This window comes from Macaca nemestrina, chromosome 7 (genome assembly GCF_043159975.1).
Source record: "Macaca nemestrina isolate mMacNem1 chromosome 7, mMacNem.hap1, whole genome shotgun sequence".
Classification (NCBI taxonomy): Eukaryota; Metazoa; Chordata; class Mammalia; order Primates; family Cercopithecidae; genus Macaca; species Macaca nemestrina.
This window is the reverse complement of record NC_092131.1, coordinates 122,759,635-122,776,876: the sequence shown is the minus strand read 5'-3', so window position 1 is coordinate 122,776,876 and position 17,242 is coordinate 122,759,635. Positions and strand designations below refer to the sequence as shown.

Here is a 17,242-nt window from a genome sequence, read left to right as displayed (position 1 = left end):
AGAGCAAAGGCAGTCACTCAATTAGCCGGGAAGGAGAACAACGCAACAGGAGAGAGCAGGAGGCTGGGGCTGTTTTCTGTGGTCTGTGGGAAAGGCTGCAGGAAAGTAGCTTATTGTGCAGATGGAGGAATAACTGGTCCTGAGGAAGAGGTGGATCTCAGACCTAGAACAGATCTCTCTCCGAGAATGGTCCTGCAGGGCACCGACCCCAAAGGCCTTCCTCCAAAGGCCAGGCAGAGACCAGCCCCAGGAGGGGCCCTCTCTCCAACACGGGACCCTGAGCTGAGGGCCAGCCCAGTGCAAGACACTCTTGGGGATACAGAAGAGGAAGAGGCCACACTGGCCCCAGGACATGCAGAGAGATGAGGACAAGACCTATCACAGAAGGGTCTGTCAGCTGTTCAGTAGTTCCTCTGTGCCCGAGGGGAGAGGGTCCCTGCAGCTGCCACTCCCAGCCTTCTCGACGGGGACTCAAGAGCTCTGAGTTCTGGCCACCACAGCAGAGTAACCCTGGGCAGACCCCTGGTCTCCCTGGGCCTCAGTTTCCCCATCTGAATTACAATTGGGGTAGACAAGATATTCTCTATACGCTCCTCCATGGTCATTATTTTAGCTTTTTAATCCTGCCTCTAGGATTCCACTTGTCCAGGCCTGGACCACCAGGGTAAGGGACCCAAGATGGGCTTTACCTGCCCCTGTAAAGGTGAGCACGCTCAGGAGACGTGCAGGAGACCTCAGGCTGGGTTTCCATCCACTGGAGAGAAGCTAGGTCTGAGCAAGAAGTCGGGCATCCCAGCCAGAAGCCCTGGGCTGACCTGCCCCAGACCTGTTCCACATGGCAGGGTCCCAGGAGGGGACACCCAGGCAGTGTCTGAGGCTGTCCAGGCAGGGGCTGGGTGGGTGCCTTGACCCCTGTGGAAAATGTTTCTCTAAGGACCCCCAGAGATTCCACTCGTTTCGGCTGGCAGGGCCAGGATTACCTGTTTCCATATCACGGAGAAGGAATCACCGGCATGCATTTCCTCTGAGCCTTGGAAAGCTTTCCTGCTGGCCCCCACTCCCACCCCCATCAGAGGCTGCCGGGACAGGTAGGTCCTCTGCCTTCCACTATCCCAATGGCCTCCTCCTGCTACCCGGCCTCAAACTGTGAGCTTCTTGAGGACAAGGGTTGTATCGGGCTTCTTTCCGGCTCCCTAGCTCATAGCTCCAGCCTGAAACACCACCCCTTGCGACGTTTGAGAAGGGTGGGAGTGACAAACCGAGGGAGGCCCAGCAAATCCCTTGACCCACAAAGGGCTTCACTGGACTGGAGACAAGTGGGGCTGAGCACCTAGCTTCCCAATCTCAAAATCTCCTTAGTGCATGTGGGAGTTTCCTAGGGAGAAAGCGGGTGGGGAGCCAGCCCTGGCCAGCACCTCCAGTAGTTTCATCCCCAGCAACTGCTCACCCCGGGTGCCCTTCCCTCTCTTTGGTCTTGATGCTGCCCTTCTCCAGCTGGGCTTCATGCTTAATATAGAGAGGCCTAGCAAGTAAAAAGTCATGTGTCTCCAGGGCCCAGCACAAGGCTGCCTTTGTGTGAAGGTCAGATTCCAGTGTGTCTGTGGCCGGACTTTGTGCAGCTGCTCCCTGTGAGTACAGCCATCAGGGCAGCTCAGAGCTCAGCCTGGGGACCAGAGCTCAGGACTTCAAACTTTTTGGGAGCTCAAAGAGATCTGGGAGCCTCCGAGGGCTCCAGAGTGAACCCTGATTCCTGTGTACAAGACTCCAAGAGCTCCCCAGAGGGGCTGCCAGGGGCTGCAGTTAGATGGAAGGGAGGCAGGGGCTGGCCAGACCTGGGAGGGCCAGACCTGGAAAACCAGACTGTGTGATGCCATCTAGGTCCCAAAGAGGCAGTGTGGCCAGTTAAGAGTTCCGCCTCTTACCGGTTGTGTGACTCTGAGAAAATCACTAACCCTCTCTGAGCTCCATTTCCTCTACCAAATGGGAATGATACATATGCTTTCCCTGCTGCTGATATGAAGATAAAATGAAAGAATACAAGAAAGTCTCTTAGCACAGGACTTGGATCTTCTTATTCAGGGCACAACTGTGTGGGGAAGGAGGACTTTCAGCTCTCCTAATCCCACGAATCCCTCCTCCCCAACAGTCTTTGATAGGGATAGCTGCCTTTTCTCAATCTTATCAAAAGTGCTTTGTCAAAGGGCAGCTTCAAGACCCCTCCCAATCTGTGCCCAAGACCCCTCCCAATCTGTGCCCAATCCCCCTTCTTGCACAGAGACTAGCGCCCAGGGCTCCCAAGCTTCTGGGGAGTCAATGAGAAAGAGTCCAAGCTCTGCTCCAGGCCTGGCACGCGGTGGACACTCCATCCATGAGAAACTGGAACTCATCCACACTCTAGCGCAAAGGCTCCTCCTCCACCCCCAAGGACACCAGGGCTGCAGGAGAGGGTGCTGGGCAGAGCATGGCCCCCGAGCCAGGTCTGTGGGAGCCCATGATGCCTGCTCAGCACTGCCCTGGGAAGCACCTGGGATCCCTCGGTGGCCTCCGCTCTGGGTGCCTGCTGACAACCGTGGTTCCTTCTTAGCCCCTCCCAAACCGCCCCTTTCTCCTTGTCACCAGCCCTGGAAGCTGAACTCCCAAAGGCAGAGCACTCAGTCCAGACCTCTAGGCCTAGAGGGAGCTTGCGGTTCTGAGGACAGCTGGAGGTCCTTCTAATGCAGGAGGCCCACTTTGGCCCCACAGCTCCCAGAGAGCAGCCCTCCTTCCTCAGCCTGTCCCTGCCCTTTACAGAGGACCTGTCTGCCCTCAGACTGGGGGTTCTTTGAGGGCAGGAAAGAAGATTGTCCATCTCAGTCTCCCTCACAGCCCAGCACACAGGATGGAGGATCCTGGGGCATGTCTACCTTGGCCGTCCCTGTCAGCTTCCCAAATTCCTGATACACTAGATCGTGATGGCCTTGTCGCCTCCCCTGCAGTTGCCCACCCAGGCCCTGCCTCGCCATTAAACTCAGGGCCTTCTCCCTGCCCCCCATCTGGCCTCTGGCTGCTCAGATGCCTCTACTCCAGCCCTGTCTGAAGGCACCCTCTCTGGGACTCCCTCCCTGCTTGTTTAAAACCTGCCCATGCTGCGTGTCTGCTGCTGCAAGGCTGTCAGACGATAGCCATTCAGATGAAGGCATTGAGGCCCACAGGGCTGGGGATTATGTGTTTCTCCCTGGGGATGCCAGATGCTTTTCTGGGGCTCCAAGGGACACGGAGCCTCCCCCACGCTGGCTCTCTTCCTGCCCCTTGAATTGCAGGAATGCCAGTGCCATCACTCATGCTCAGGACTTGCTGAGCTCCAGGGTTTTTCTGTGGCCCAGGCCCCTGGTGCCAACACCTGCTCTTTGAGCACCCCAGAGAAGGGATTATAAAGTCTGGGGTGTCTGAGCCTAAGCGAGCTGGTGGGACCTGCTCCACGTGGCTCAGCAAGTCAGCGAGATGCCTTGGAATCCTGGGAGGATGAGCATGGGAGGCTCCCTGGACCCAGCTGGCCCTGTTCCTGGCCTCTCCCCGGTGTCTTTCAAACCATTCTCAGAAACCAGTTGATCCTCTTCTTGGCCCAGTCCCTTCTCCTTTATCTCTGAGGCGAGGGTGGGGGGCATGAGAGGAAACACCCACCCCCACAGTTCAGGCCAGATCCCTGCCAAAGCCACCCAAGACACTCGGCCTGGGAGAGGGGCAGCTGACCTGGCGGCACTGACCCTCTGTGCTGGGTACCTATTGTTTTCTTTTTGTTTTTAAATTTCTGTTGTTGTCACAATGTTGTTGTGCAGCCAATAAAAGTGCACAAAAGCTGTATTATTGTTATCATTTTGATGACTCTTCAGAGTCAGAGTAAATAACTCTGCCTTCCTTAAAGCACAATTATTTGATGGTGAAGATCAAGAAAATAATATGTAATGTTTCAAGCCTCCAAAACAAACCTTTCTAGTCTGCACCTGTCTGCCTGCCCCTTGCCCCAGTTAACCAGGCCAAAAATCCCAAGGCATTGCTTATCTGGGCTTTCTCCTGTCCCTCAGCAACCCTGTGCTAGAGATACAAGTTCCCAAGGCCTGGCCCCAGATGATGTCCTACCCGTCTCTATCTCTGGCCTCTCTTCTTCCCAACTTTCTTGAAGAAGAAATCTCCCCACCCCCCACCCCCATTCCTTTCCATCACGCCTGGCCCTGATGGTGGCCATGAAGGAAGGGGCTTGGTGGAGTCCCTGGGAGCGTGGAGACCAGCAAGATCCCCAGCTGCCCCTTCCCACGGTTCTGTGTGGTGGTCCCCCACACCACCCACCCCTCCAACATACCCAGCACAGTGCAGTTTCCCGCCCTGCCCCGCCCGGCAACCCCCAGCTGGCTTACCTGGAGCATCCCACTGGGCATTATTCACCTTCTCTGGCACTGAGAGCTTGAGAGCATGGTTCAGGGACTCTTTGGAGAGTGGCTGCCTGTCAGTCAGTGAGCTGGGGTGGTGAGGGGACCAGGAAAAACATTCATTAGAACGTGGGGGACTGGCCTGGGCTCAGGGACTCTGGCCTGGCACCCATCTCAGCACACCCAGGGGGACACTGGCACCTCTGTCTCCCACAAATGCTGGGGCCATCCACAGAGGAGACCCCAGTGGGTCAGGGGACAAGACCCCAGTGGTTGTAGGGGCTAACCCTGCCCCCACCCAGCCTCCCTGTAGGCTCTGAGGGTTTGGGAGAAAGGGAATTCAAGGCCTTCTGTGCTCTACTTCCTGGTGTGACCCTGGGCAAGTTTATGCCTCTCTCAGGGTCTCAGCACCCCCATCTGGTTGAGGAAGGGGCTGAGGTCTGCGCTGGAGGATTCTGAACACCACTCCTGGAGAGGGCAGACTTTTGGGGTGGGGCTGCCCCCACCTGTCATTCCCTGGACCCACCAGTCCCCACCCATGGCCAAAAAATCTGAGTGGGGCTGCAGGTGCTCATAGTGCTCTCAGGGGTCCCTATTCCGGCCCCCAGTGAGGGCCTCCCCTCTTCCATGGAGAAGACAGGAACAGGTCCAGGGAGACCTGAGGCCCAGGGATTTGTACCTTCACCCCTGACCCAGATCCCCTTTGCCTCCCAGGCTCAGTGACCCTGGCTAAAGGGTCTACCCTTCTGGCCAGCCCGAGTTTCATGGGTTTCCGGGCTTTCATTATCATTTCAGCCTGACTGCCCTTCAGCATCATTTTTCCTCAGGGCTCACCTGGCCAGACCTCAACCTCCTACATGGCTGAGCAGATGGATTTCAGTACACACTTCAGGACTGCAGCAAGATTACACAACTCCAGAGACATATTTCACGGTCAACAAATATGTAAACAGAATCCACTGGAGTTGTGCAGCATGCAACCTGTGCAGCTGGTCATGGTGTCCCTGAGGGAAGGACCCTGGCTCCAGGGAGTCCTGTCTGTCTGTCAGTCAGGGTGGGGCCAGCCCCGTACCTGCCCAGTTCCCAGGAAGCTGGGCCAATTACCTGCTTCTCACATTCAGCCTTACTCCTTGTCGGCACTGCAGGTTCCGAACAAAACTAAGTTTGTGAACACACCCAGGCCCACCTGGCAGCAGTCTGTTTAAGAACCTGAGATAGGTTTTAAAGTGAAAGATATCAGAAGGTTAGGAAGGGAGGGCAATGGGGAGAAGGGGGATGATTGGGGAACCGAGGTGGCGCCGCTCTTGGGATATTTGTGAGCAAGGCCTGGGCCACAGGGCTGGAGCAGCCCTTCCATTGCTATGGCGACCCGCTCCAGGGAGGTTGTGGAAAAACTGAAGAGATGGCAACGCATGCTTCTGGGGCGAGGTCTCTTGTGCCGGGCAGACAAAGGCGCCTGAATGCTGCAGAACTCGTCCTCCTGACTTTGGATCCTTGGTTACAGCTCTCTGGGATAGCCAGATAGAAGCTGCCTCCACTTTGGGCTGCAATGTTACCAAACAGCCCCTGAGCTCTGGGTTCAGGCAAACGAGGGACACGTACACTGCTAGGCTCAGGGGCCCACACTGTGATCATCTGGGGAAGACTGTGAACTTGGTTGATGTCCCTGCCCCATCTCGGCCTGTGTCCTCAGAAGACGGTGGACAGCACCCCAGGTTAGAGTTAGCAGCTCTAATTAGCCTCTGAGATCACCAGCTGGGCAGCCACCTCCACATCAGCCAGGCAGGAGGCTGTCCTTGGCTGTAATGTCCCACCATCTGAACTGCTTCCTCACAAACAAACCTGTTTTTAAATCCTCCGAATCAAAAGGTATGAGCAGCACTTCTCTCCCCACAGAAAATTAGTGTAAACTGGTTCTGGTTTTAAAATAGCTACACAAAGACTAAATGAAAAGACAGCCACCGAAGGAAGTCAAGGGTCAAGCGCACTTATTGTGATTAGAACCTTCTGTTTATAGGGAGGTTGAGGCTGTTGGCAGCACCTTCTTGCTGTGAGTGGGTGCCTTTTCCTGGAGGGCCAGCACCCAGTGCAGTGTCAAATTTCTTGTTGCTCAGACACTGATCTTGTCCAGCAGCCATGGTCAATGAGAGGGTGGACCCTGGCCCTCTGCCCGTATCAGTTTAACAAGAACATCTTGCTTATCCCTGTGGCTGGTCCAAGGCACTGATTCAACTCTCTATGCCCTATGCTTACAGAATTTGGGGCACATGATTAAGAGAATGTCAAAACCTAATTTTCCAAATGAATTAAGCCTGATCTTTTCCTTAATGGGGGCCTTGAGAGGTAGTCCCTTTGAGGAGATGTCATCCACAATAGAATATGCTAAACCTCCAGTAACTTCCTGCTCACTCAGGGTTATAACCAGTAACAGGCTTTCCTGACCTGACCTGCCACACAGAAACAAGTGAAACTGCTCAGGCCATCTGCCTCTCCTCATTGTGACTGCTGTCTCACCCTCGTTGTTGTTGGTAATGGTCGTCTTTCAGTTTTTGTTTTGTATATATGTATTTATTTATATTTTGCAGACAGGGTCTTGCTCTGTTGCCCAGGCTGGAGTGCAGGGGCACAGTCACCACTCACTGCAACCTCAAACTCCTAGGCTCAAGCAGTCCTCTCATCTCAGCTTCCTGAGTAGCTGGGACTACAGGCCCGCACCACCAAACCTGGCTAATTTTTGTATTTTTTGTAGAGACAGGGTCTTGTTATGTTGCCAAGGCTGGTCTCCAACTCCTGGGCTCAAGCAATCCTCCCACCTTGGCTTCCTAAAATACTGGGATTACAGGCGTGAGCCACCATGCTCGGCCATTTTTTAGTTTTTCATCCTCTCCTCTGTGACTAGCAGTCACTTCTTGCTACTTTCAGTATGCTGGCTTCTAGCAATTCATCTCACTCCTACATTGCCATTTCTTTTTGTAGCAGAATAGAAAACAGCCAAGCTCATTAGAACTGTAGGTTATATCGGGGGACATGTTCCACAATGGAACCTATCACGTTTTCCTTGAAGAAAAGAAGCTGAGGTTTGGGGATCTGCCCCTACTCTATCTTGACTCCTCAAAAACATTTTGGGCCCTACTCCTAATTCTTCCTGCTATTCTAGGAACGACAGGTGGCCATAAATGATTCTACAGGTGAGTTGATATTACTGTCATCATGATCATCATAAGCATGCCGAAGGTGATTAACATATTATTCCTGTCATTCTGGAAAATTATGCTCCTTCTGGAAGGCAGTACTCCAGAGGTTGGCAAAAGTCACCTAACATGATTGAATGACAATAATGGTGGGAGAATGGCCTGAGGAGGCTGACTGGCTTCTGTTTGCATTTTGAATCTCCAAGAGGAAGAAGAGCCCACAAGGGTGGCCCTCTTTCACCCAGATGAGAACAAGGATTCATTCTCTGACCTCAGCTCACATAAGCACACTTTAAGCTCATTGCCTTGCTCTCCTTTCTTTCACAGAAAACAAAAACACTTTATGAGCACCTACCCAGCAGCATGGGAACAAGAAAACAAAGGGCATGTTTGAGCAAATATGATGTAAGATGTATGTGGGGGGCAGAAGAGCCTGGGAGCGTCTGCACTGTGCCTTTCTCTTAACCATCTCTTGGTGGATTGGTGTCTCCTTACTCCTACCTTGCCAGAGGAGCTGATGGGAACCATCTGCACACAGAGCCTCCCAAGCCTCCTTCAGCTCCTCTTCCAGGAAGCCCTCCGAGATTTCCCCAACACCCTCTCACCCCTATGGACCTTGGACACTCAGGTTTGGGTTTCGATGGTCACACATGGCTTGAGAGCTGGGGCCACTTCTGATTCAGCTCTGTCCTCTGGCCATGAGTACTCACTGTTGGAGCTCAGCACATATTGGTTGGACCTAAACCTTCTCAAGTTGTCGCTATGTGTGAGACACATAAATTGAGGAGGGCCCTCATTTCCCATGTGAACACTTCATGGATGAGGATCCGTTTCCTATTTATTTCTGTTGCCCTTTCTTCTCGCTCAGCCTTTAGCAGCCAGGCCACTGTTGTGTATGAAGTAGGTGCTCAATGAATGCTTTCTTGAAACAGGATAGCATCAAAGTTCACCAGTCTGTCTGCCTACTTGGGCACAACTCACTTTACTAGCTGTGTGGCCGAGTCACGGATCCTCTCTGGCCCTCGGTTTTCTGCCCATATCCTGTGGCTATTGCAAGAAGGTGATATATAAGAAGTGCTTAGTACGTAGTCAGCTCTCATCATTATTACTCATGAGCTTTCATGGACCTTTGGGGGCACAAGAAGAAAAAGATAACTTGGCAAGATTGAGAGGGTGACCGACAGAATGAAAAAACCCTAAACCCAAGTCTGGGGGTCCAGGTTCCGTGCCAACTACTTTCGCTGGGAGACTGGCTGGGGGCCGGGAGGCGGGGGAAGGTGGGCTCCTTGTTCCTTACACGGTCCTCATAATGGAGCTGGCAGACCTGAGCAGGAACACCTCTGGCATGGTGCCTGGGGGGTGGCTGCAATCTGTGAGCTCGCCCAGGAGAGAGCCAGAACCTCAGAGAACGTGTCACGGAGTCCCCCCGGGAGAGCCACAGCAGCCCCAGAGAGGCCCAGCTCCACCGGACCGCCCTGCAACAGAGATACAGCGTGAGTCACCGCTGGCAGCCTGGCTAGGCGAGGGGACAGCTGCCCTCTTTCCTGGCCATGACTCATCTGCTCCTGGGGTGGGACACCTGGCTGTAATTTACAGCCTGGCCTCATAAGCCCACACCTTCAGATTCAAAGGAGAAAACCTTGTAGCAGGTGGCTGCCTTGGGGATGTGGTCTCCATTCCCCATGGCCAACTAATTAACAAATAGCTAAAATCTCCAGGACTCCTGCTTTGCAGAGACTTCTGGCTACCATTCACCAGCCTTTCTGTCACTTCTGGTAGTTCTCACCTCTCTCTGCTCGGTGGGCAAAGCAGAACTGACTCCCCAATGGCTGGAGAATGTTCTCCATGGAAGGTGTTGCCTAACTAGTTCCCCATATCCTAACAACCCCAGAACAACGCCTCCTCCAAACCCCATAGTGCTAGTCACACAGGCCTGTGAACAGCCTGGTGCTCCCAATAGCAACAATATAGTCTGCAATGGCGATTCACGCTGGCTTCCCCATCACCCTGTGTGGCGGACTCCGCGTCCCCTGCTTCTCTTTAGTCTGCATGGACTGCCTCACCTCAAAGATCGGGCCTCTGGCAGCTCTCTCCTAATTCCCAATTCCCAGCCTGAGGACCCCCATAGAGGACTCACGGTAGAGGGTGTGCCTGGGGGTCTGGCTGCCCCAGGGTGCTCACGTTCCTCCTTCTTGCACCTGGCAGGCACAGGGCTCAGCATCCCTTCTGCTCCCTCAGCTAAAGCATGCTGAGTATGGGAGCCAGAGGCTGTGGGTGCCCTAGGTTCCGGGTGATGAGGCAGTGGGGTTGGGCATGAGTGGGGACCCGCCCCAGCCTGCCTTAGGGCTGCAGTCGAGGTGTGGCCCCAGATACCTCTGACCTACATGGCAAGGGACCCAGCTGCCCACCTGTGTGGCTCTTACGTAAGAAGGGCGGGAGGCAGGACAAGGACCTGCCATTGCAGGCAAGAGACACAGTTTTTTGGCAGTCATCCTTGGCAGAGCCTTGGGAGACATGGCTCCTGCCACTGGGTCCCCCAGGGCTGGGTGAGAAGTGCGTCTTTTTGTTTGGTTTGGTTCTTTACTTTTCTTTACTAAGCACATGTACTATGCTGAGTGCCTTGGGTTGGCTTCTCCCATTCTCTCCATGGTCCTGCAATGTAGGTTTTATTAATAGTCACATTTTCCAAAAGAGATGATAGAACACTAAACTTGCTCAGTGTTGCCCAGGCAGCAAAAGGCAGAGCCAGCATTGTGAACAGGGGTCTCCATGGCCAGCTCTGAAGCCAAGATGCTATGTACACAAGGTTTACCCAGTATGTGCATGTCATAAAACTCAGCTAACCACCCCAGCTCCCCCCATTCCCTCTGGAGAGCCCCTATTCCATGGTTACAAATATCCCTGCATCTTGCCCTGTGCCTTCTAATACCCCCTTCACCCTCTACCTCGTCCTTCACTACAGGGACTAGCCAGTCTGTGGCAGCAGCCAGCCCCCACCAGCACCTTCCTGCTTCCTGGAGTTTCCTGGGGGCTGTCCCTGTTGATCTGCCCACCTCTCAGCCCCCTTTCCCCCTTACAGAGCTCACATACTCCCTCATCTTTAATTATTACCTGCAAGCTACAACTCCCAAATTCCAAACTGCCTCTGGCATGAGTGGGGGTTAGGTGAGGTGAACAAATGGAGGCAGCCCTAGTCAGTGTTAGGGGGAAATTTTAAGCCCTAATTATTATTATTATTATTATTTGAGACAAAGTCTCACTCGGTTGCCTAGGCTGGAGTGCAGTGACCCAATCTCGGCTTCTTTCAGACTCCGTCTCCTAGTTTTAAATGATTCTCCTGCCTCAGCCTCCTGAGTAGCTGGGATTACAGGTGTGCACCACCACACTTGGCTAATTTTTGTATTTTTAGTAGAGATGGGATTTTGGCCATGTTGGCTAGGCTGGTCTGGAACTCCTGACCTCAAGAGATCTGCCCACCTCGGCCTCCCAAAGTTCTGGGATTACAGGCGTGAGTCACCACACCCAGCCTCAGCCCTAATTTTAAGGCCAAGGGGCAGGGCACAGAGGCAGCAATTGGGACAGGGGTTGTTCAAGGTCCTCCACCTGTCAGATGGCAAATGACTGTCATATTGCTACCCTAAACTGGTAGGTCAATGCCAGCACTCTAACTTCAAGAGAATTCTACCCTTCACCAAATTTCAATTCCATCTCAGCAATTCTTGCCTGTTGCCACTTCAAGACACCCTGACAGTTTGACTCAAGTACTGGTCCTGAGCCTCTGATGCATTAGGAACCCTTTTGAGAAGCTGCTGGGAGCCCTCCCATAGACCCCCATCAAGGCACTTTGTACCCCCAATGCTCTCTTGCTGTTTTACGTTCTCATGGGACTTTGGAAGCCTATGCTATACTAACAACCCCAATCCTACTGAATCCCAGGAAGGAATTCAGACCTCTCCTTTGTCCTGAAGAGTTAAAGATGAACTTGTTTCTCTTCTCCCCCTCCCTCTCTTCTGGTGAGGGCTGAGCCATGATGTTAATGAATGGAGTTGTCACTGATACTTGACGTTGGTAGAGAATGACAACAGAAATGTCCTCAAATGTCCTTCAAGGCTAGCTCTGGAATCACAGTGTCCAAATTGATGAGGTTTGAAAATCTCAACAGTGGCCGGGCTTGGTGGCTCATGCTTGTAATCCCAGCATTTTGGGAGGCCGAGGCGGGCAGATCACCTGAGGTCAAGAGTTTGAGACCAGCCTGGCCAACATGGTGAAACCCTGTCTTTACTAAAAATACAAAATTAGCTGGGCGTGGTGGTGCATGCCTGTAATCCCTGCTACTTGGGAGGCTGAGGCAGGAAAATTGCTTGAACCTGGGTGTCAGAGGTTCCAGTGAGCCGAGATTGTGCCATTGCACTCCAGCCTGGGCGAAAAGAGCGAAACTTGAAAGAAAGACAGAAAGAAAGAAATAAACAAAAGAAAGAAAAAAAAGGAAGGAAACCTCAACAGTTATTACGCCAGCACATGGCTCATTCCAAGGTTAGAAAGGCTTGGGAAATGTGTTACCTACTCTTTTCGTCTCCTTACAAACCCCAGTAGCTGACCTGCTGTGGTAGAGCCGCCTATGACACTCTTCAGACCTCACCTCCTCTGGGAGGGACCTCAGCCCTCATGCTTCTTCCTGGAGCTGCCCTGGCTGATCTCCTCCCAAGGTACTTAGCATTTAGAAACTGGATATTGTTTTTTTAAAAAACATAATGGCCTGTCATGAAATAAAAATATTAGTAAGCCCTTATTCCCAAAGTTGGAATTGATTTCTCCCTGCCCCAGTGACTGACAGTTCCCTGAGGATCCTCCCTCCTTCTATGAGTATTGATTTAGCACCTCTTCTGTGCCAGATGTTGCATGGGACGAAGGGGTAAAGTGACAAAAATGGAAATGGTCCCTGCTTCAAAGATTTAGAGATGATGGGATCGATTAACAAAAATGCATTCTTTGCAGGGTTGCTGGGCCCAGGCTTGGGGAGGGGGTATAATGATGTTAAAGGAAGAAAGCTAGCAAGGAGTAAAGGTCTGATTATTTCATGGGAGACAGTGTGGGAGGCTAGTGCGGAGGAGAGGAGTCAAGGCCAAGGTGATAGACGTGGGCTGTAGACCATCCCCAGTCTTGGTTTTCCAGCTCACATGGGTGGGGTTTTGGGTGAGCAGAGATCTGCTAGGGACGTATAATCTTTCAGAAAGGTTGAGGGCAGGGGTGGTTTAAGATATATCCCCTTGAATCCACCAGAAAGAACATATTTGGAGCAGGTACCCTGGAGCCCTTGACTGACTGAAGCCCCCAGCCCAAGACCCCAGTGGAAGTGTGTTTGCTGAGAGGCCTCAGTCCCCAAGGCTCATCTCAGCTCCACCTTGGCTCCTGCCTGGGTGGGTGGGGCAGCCCAGCCAGCTCACTTCTTACCCAATTGGCAGTGCTCATAGTGTCCAACTCTGTCATGCCAAATCCCACAGCCTGCTGTATACAAATAAATGTGTCAGACATCAAGTTCCACTCCAGAGCCCTAAAGGAGTTGGTAAGCAGCCTGGCTGTACCCAAGACAAAGTTCTTTGGGCACCAGAACATCAGAACATCTGGCTTCTAGCCCAGGCTCTGTTTCAGTTTTGTGACCTTGGGCAAGTCCCTGGTTCTTTCCAGGACTCTGTTTCGTCAGATGTCACAGATAAAGGGCCTTGTCATTTTCTATCTTGACTGGTCATCTAGGGCTCTAGGCTGGAATCCTGCTGCATCAGGTAGGGACAAGGCTGCAAAGTTGGGTATTGCCAGGCTCCCAGGCCCAAGGGGGCAGAAGAAAACCAGACAGGAATAATCACAGTACTAGCTAGTGACTAACACATACCCAGCACTGCGTGTCAGGCAATGTTTCATGCAGCTTACACATGCAATCTTTGTAACAGCCCAATGAGGTACTATCACCACCCTCGATTTACAGATGAGGAAACTGAGATACAGAAAAATTATGGAAATTGCCAAGGTCCTTTGGTTAGCAGAGTCAGAATATAAACTTGGGCAAGTGGGTTCCAGAGTTTATGCTCCTAATAAGCCAGCCATACCCAATAGTCTCAGGCCTATTGGGTGACTGGGGTGGAGCAGGATAGGGACAAAGAATGGAGAGGTATAGAGAGTGAGGCACTTCAGGGTCCTCTAAACCCCTGCATCCAACCATTCATCCATCAGACCCTTTTGGAAAATGTTTTATATAAACAATGTGCATATATTAAATCATAATCCAGGTGTTTTCATATGTTGTATTGATGACAGACACAGAGAATGGCCAGTTGGTGGTTTTGGTCACCACAAGAAGGGCAGTGTGATGCTCAAAGCTGACATAATTCCAGCCCAAAGCAAAGGCTACTAGAAAATTACCATCTCCCCATTGCTTGTCATTTTTATTTGAAGTACCACAAGTGTGACTTTAGGTACTCCTCTCCTAGGAGGGCCTTACTTAACCCATCTGTAAAATGGGGGAAGGGTGGATGGGACGGCCTATAAGTCCCAGCTCTCATGATAGGTGATTCTCTACCTTACTTCCAGGTAGATGAGAAGAAGAAAGAACCCTGCCTATTCCTCAGACTCCAGAGGAACTTTATGGGGGTGGGGGTGAGGGTAGGGGTGAAGCTGGGGTGAGGCTTCCACCAGTGGGGACATTGTGCTCTGCAGTGGGCTAGTTCTGGCTCGCAGACTTGCTCCCTGCCATGGAGGAGCCCAGGGTTTAAAGAGGAAGATAAAGAAACACATCCACAGCCTGTATAAGTAAGAGGCAGCTCTGAACATGGCAGGCAAAGGGCACAGAGCAGAAGGAGCCTGGCCTTTTAGGGGAATATTAGTTCACTTTTTAAAAAGTGAGAACTAACATTTGATGGGCACTTAGTATGTGCCAGGCACTGTTCCAATTGCTTTACACAAATTAATTCATTTGATTATCTCTATCAAGTGGGTGCTGAATTATAATCCCTATTTTATGGGGAAATGGAAGCATAGAGATATGAAGTAACTTGCTAAAGGTTATACAGTTAGTAATGGGGATGGTTGAGTTTCAAATCGAGGCAGTCTAACTTCAGATTGCATCTCCTTTTTTTTTTTTTTTGAGATGGAGTATCGCTCTGTTGCCTAGGCTGGAGTGCAGTGGCGCGATCTCGGCTCACTGCAACCTCTGCCTCCCAGGTTTAAGCAATTCTCCTGCCTCAGCCTCCCAAATAGCTGGGATCACAGGTGCCCACCATCATGACTGGCTAATTTTTGTATTTTTAGTAGAGGTGGGGTTTCACTACGTTGGCCAGGCTGGTCTCGAACTCCTGACCTCAGGTGATCTGCCCATCTCGGCCTCCCAAAGTGCTGGGATTACAGGCATGAGCCACTGCACTGAGCAGCATCTTCTTAACCACTACCATATGCACTGCCTAAATTTAGGTGAAGCTCTATGAGGTCCTTGGCACCTCTCCATACAGCTCAGCAACACAGGATTTCCTAGGAAGCAATTGACTGGAATTGCTTAGCAGAGTGGCTAAGATACTTGGTTATTGTGCGTGTATTTTTACTTGGTTATTGTGCATGGTGGTGTGTACCTGTGATCCCAGCTACTTGGGAGGTTGAGGAAGGAGAATCGCTTGAACCTAGGAGGGGAGGTTGCAGTGAGCCAAGATTGTGCCACTACATTCCAGCCTGGGTGACAGAGTAAGGCTTTGTCTCAAAAAAAAAAAAAAAAAAAGTGAACTTGAAGACAAAATAGTAGAAATTATTCAATCCAAAAGGTAGAGAGAAAAAACTGTTTTTAACTTGAACAGCACAAAACATTGTTGAATGAAATTAAGGAAGACCTAAATAAATGGAAAGATGTCTCATGATCAAGAGACTTAATATTGTTAAGACGGTAATGCTCTCCAAATTTATCCACAGGTCAACACAATTCTTATCAAAATCCTAGCTGGCTTCTTTGCAGAAATTGACAAGCTAGTCCTAAAATTTGTATAAAAATTCAAGAGACCTGGCTGGGCGCCATGGCTGATGCCTGTAATCCCAGCACTTTGAGAAGCTAAGGCAGGTGGATCACGAGGTCAGGAGATCGAGACCATTCCTGGCTAACACGGTGAAACTCTGTCTCTACTAAAAATACAAAAAATTAGCCGGGCGTGGTGGCGGGGGCCTGTAGTCCCAGCTACTCAGAAGGTTGAGGCAGGAGAATGGCGTGAACCCGGAAGGCGGAGCATGCAGTGAGCTGAGATCACGCCACTGCACTCCAGAATCTGGGTAACAGAGTGAGACTGTGTCTCAAAAAACAAACAAAAGATTCAAGAGACCTAAAATAGTCAAAACATTCTTGAAAAAGAACAAAGTTGAAGGATTTGCACTTCCTGATTTGAAAACGTATTTAAAACTTACAGTAATTAAGACAATAAGGTACTGGCATAAGGACAGACATATAGGTGAATTAAATAGAATTAAGAATTCAGAAATCAATTCACATTTACAGTGAACAGATTTTCAAGAAGGCTACCAAGACAATCCAATAGGAAAAAATTGTCTTTTCAACAAATAATGCTGGGACACATGCCAAAAATAAATAAATAAAGTTCGATTCTTTCCTCATACCACAGACAAAATTACCTTAGATGTAGCAAAGATGTAAACGTAAATGCTAGAACTGTAAAAATATTAAAAGAAAATATTAATAAATCTTTGTGACCTTGTGTTAGGTGAGCTTTTTTAGATAAGGTGAAAAAGCACACAAACAAAACAAATAATTAGACTTCATCAAAATTAAAACCTGATGTGCTTCAAAGGACATCACCAAGAAAGTGAAAAGTTAACCCACAGAATGGGAGAAAACATTTGCAAATCATACATGTGATAAGGAAATTATATCTAGAATATATAAAGAACTCATACAAATCAATAAGAAGACAAATAATCCAATTAAAACTGAGCAAAGGATTTGAATAGACATTTCTCCAAAGAAGATATGCAAATGTACAACAAGCACATTAAAAGATGCCTGACATCATCAGCCACCACAAAATGCAAATCAAAATCACAGTTAGATAGCACTTCATACCTGGTAGGATGGCTATGAATAAGAAGATAATAACAGTGTTGGCAAGAATGTGGAGAAATTAGAACCCTCCTATACTGCTGGTGGGAATGCAGATACTTTAGAATACCATCTGGCAGTTCCTCGAAAGGTTACGCATAGAGTTACCATATGATCCAGCAATTCCACTCCTTTGTATATACCCAAGAGAAATGAAAACAGATGTTCACACAAAAACTTGTACATAGCCCAGTGCGGTGGCTCACACCTGTAATCCCAGCACTTTGGGAGGCCGAGACGGGTGGATCACAAAGTCGGGAGATCGAGACCATCCTGACTAACACGGTGAAACCCCGTCTCTACTAAAAATACAAAAAATTAGCGGGGCGTGGTGGCGGGCGCCTGTAGTCCCAGCTACTGGGGAGGCTGAAGCAGGAGAATGGCGTGAACCCGGGAGGCGGAGCTTGCGGTAAGCTGAGATCGCGCCACTGCACTCTACAGCCTGGGCCACAGAGTGAGACTCCACCTCAAAAAAACAAAACCCAAAAAACTTGTACATAAATGTTCACAGC

General features: G+C 50.6%; 1 protein-coding gene across 2 annotated transcripts in view; it reads right to left on the bottom strand.

Moving 5' to 3' along the window:
• Positions 1–17,242, bottom strand: part of LOC105493145 (acyl-CoA synthetase bubblegum family member 1) — a 64,654-nt gene that overhangs the window by 33,892 nt on the left and 13,520 nt on the right. The window contains exons 2-3 of one of the 2 annotated variants that reach the window (XM_011760608.2): positions 5,508–5,612; positions 4,392–4,492 (exon numbers count right to left, since the gene is read on the bottom strand). In XM_011760608.2, the coding sequence (XP_011758910.2) occupies positions 4,392–4,492; positions 5,508–5,612 (206 nt within the window). The remainder of the gene's footprint in view (positions 1–4,391; positions 4,493–5,507; positions 5,613–17,242) is intronic. The other variant, XM_011760610.2, reaches the window with a different exon arrangement.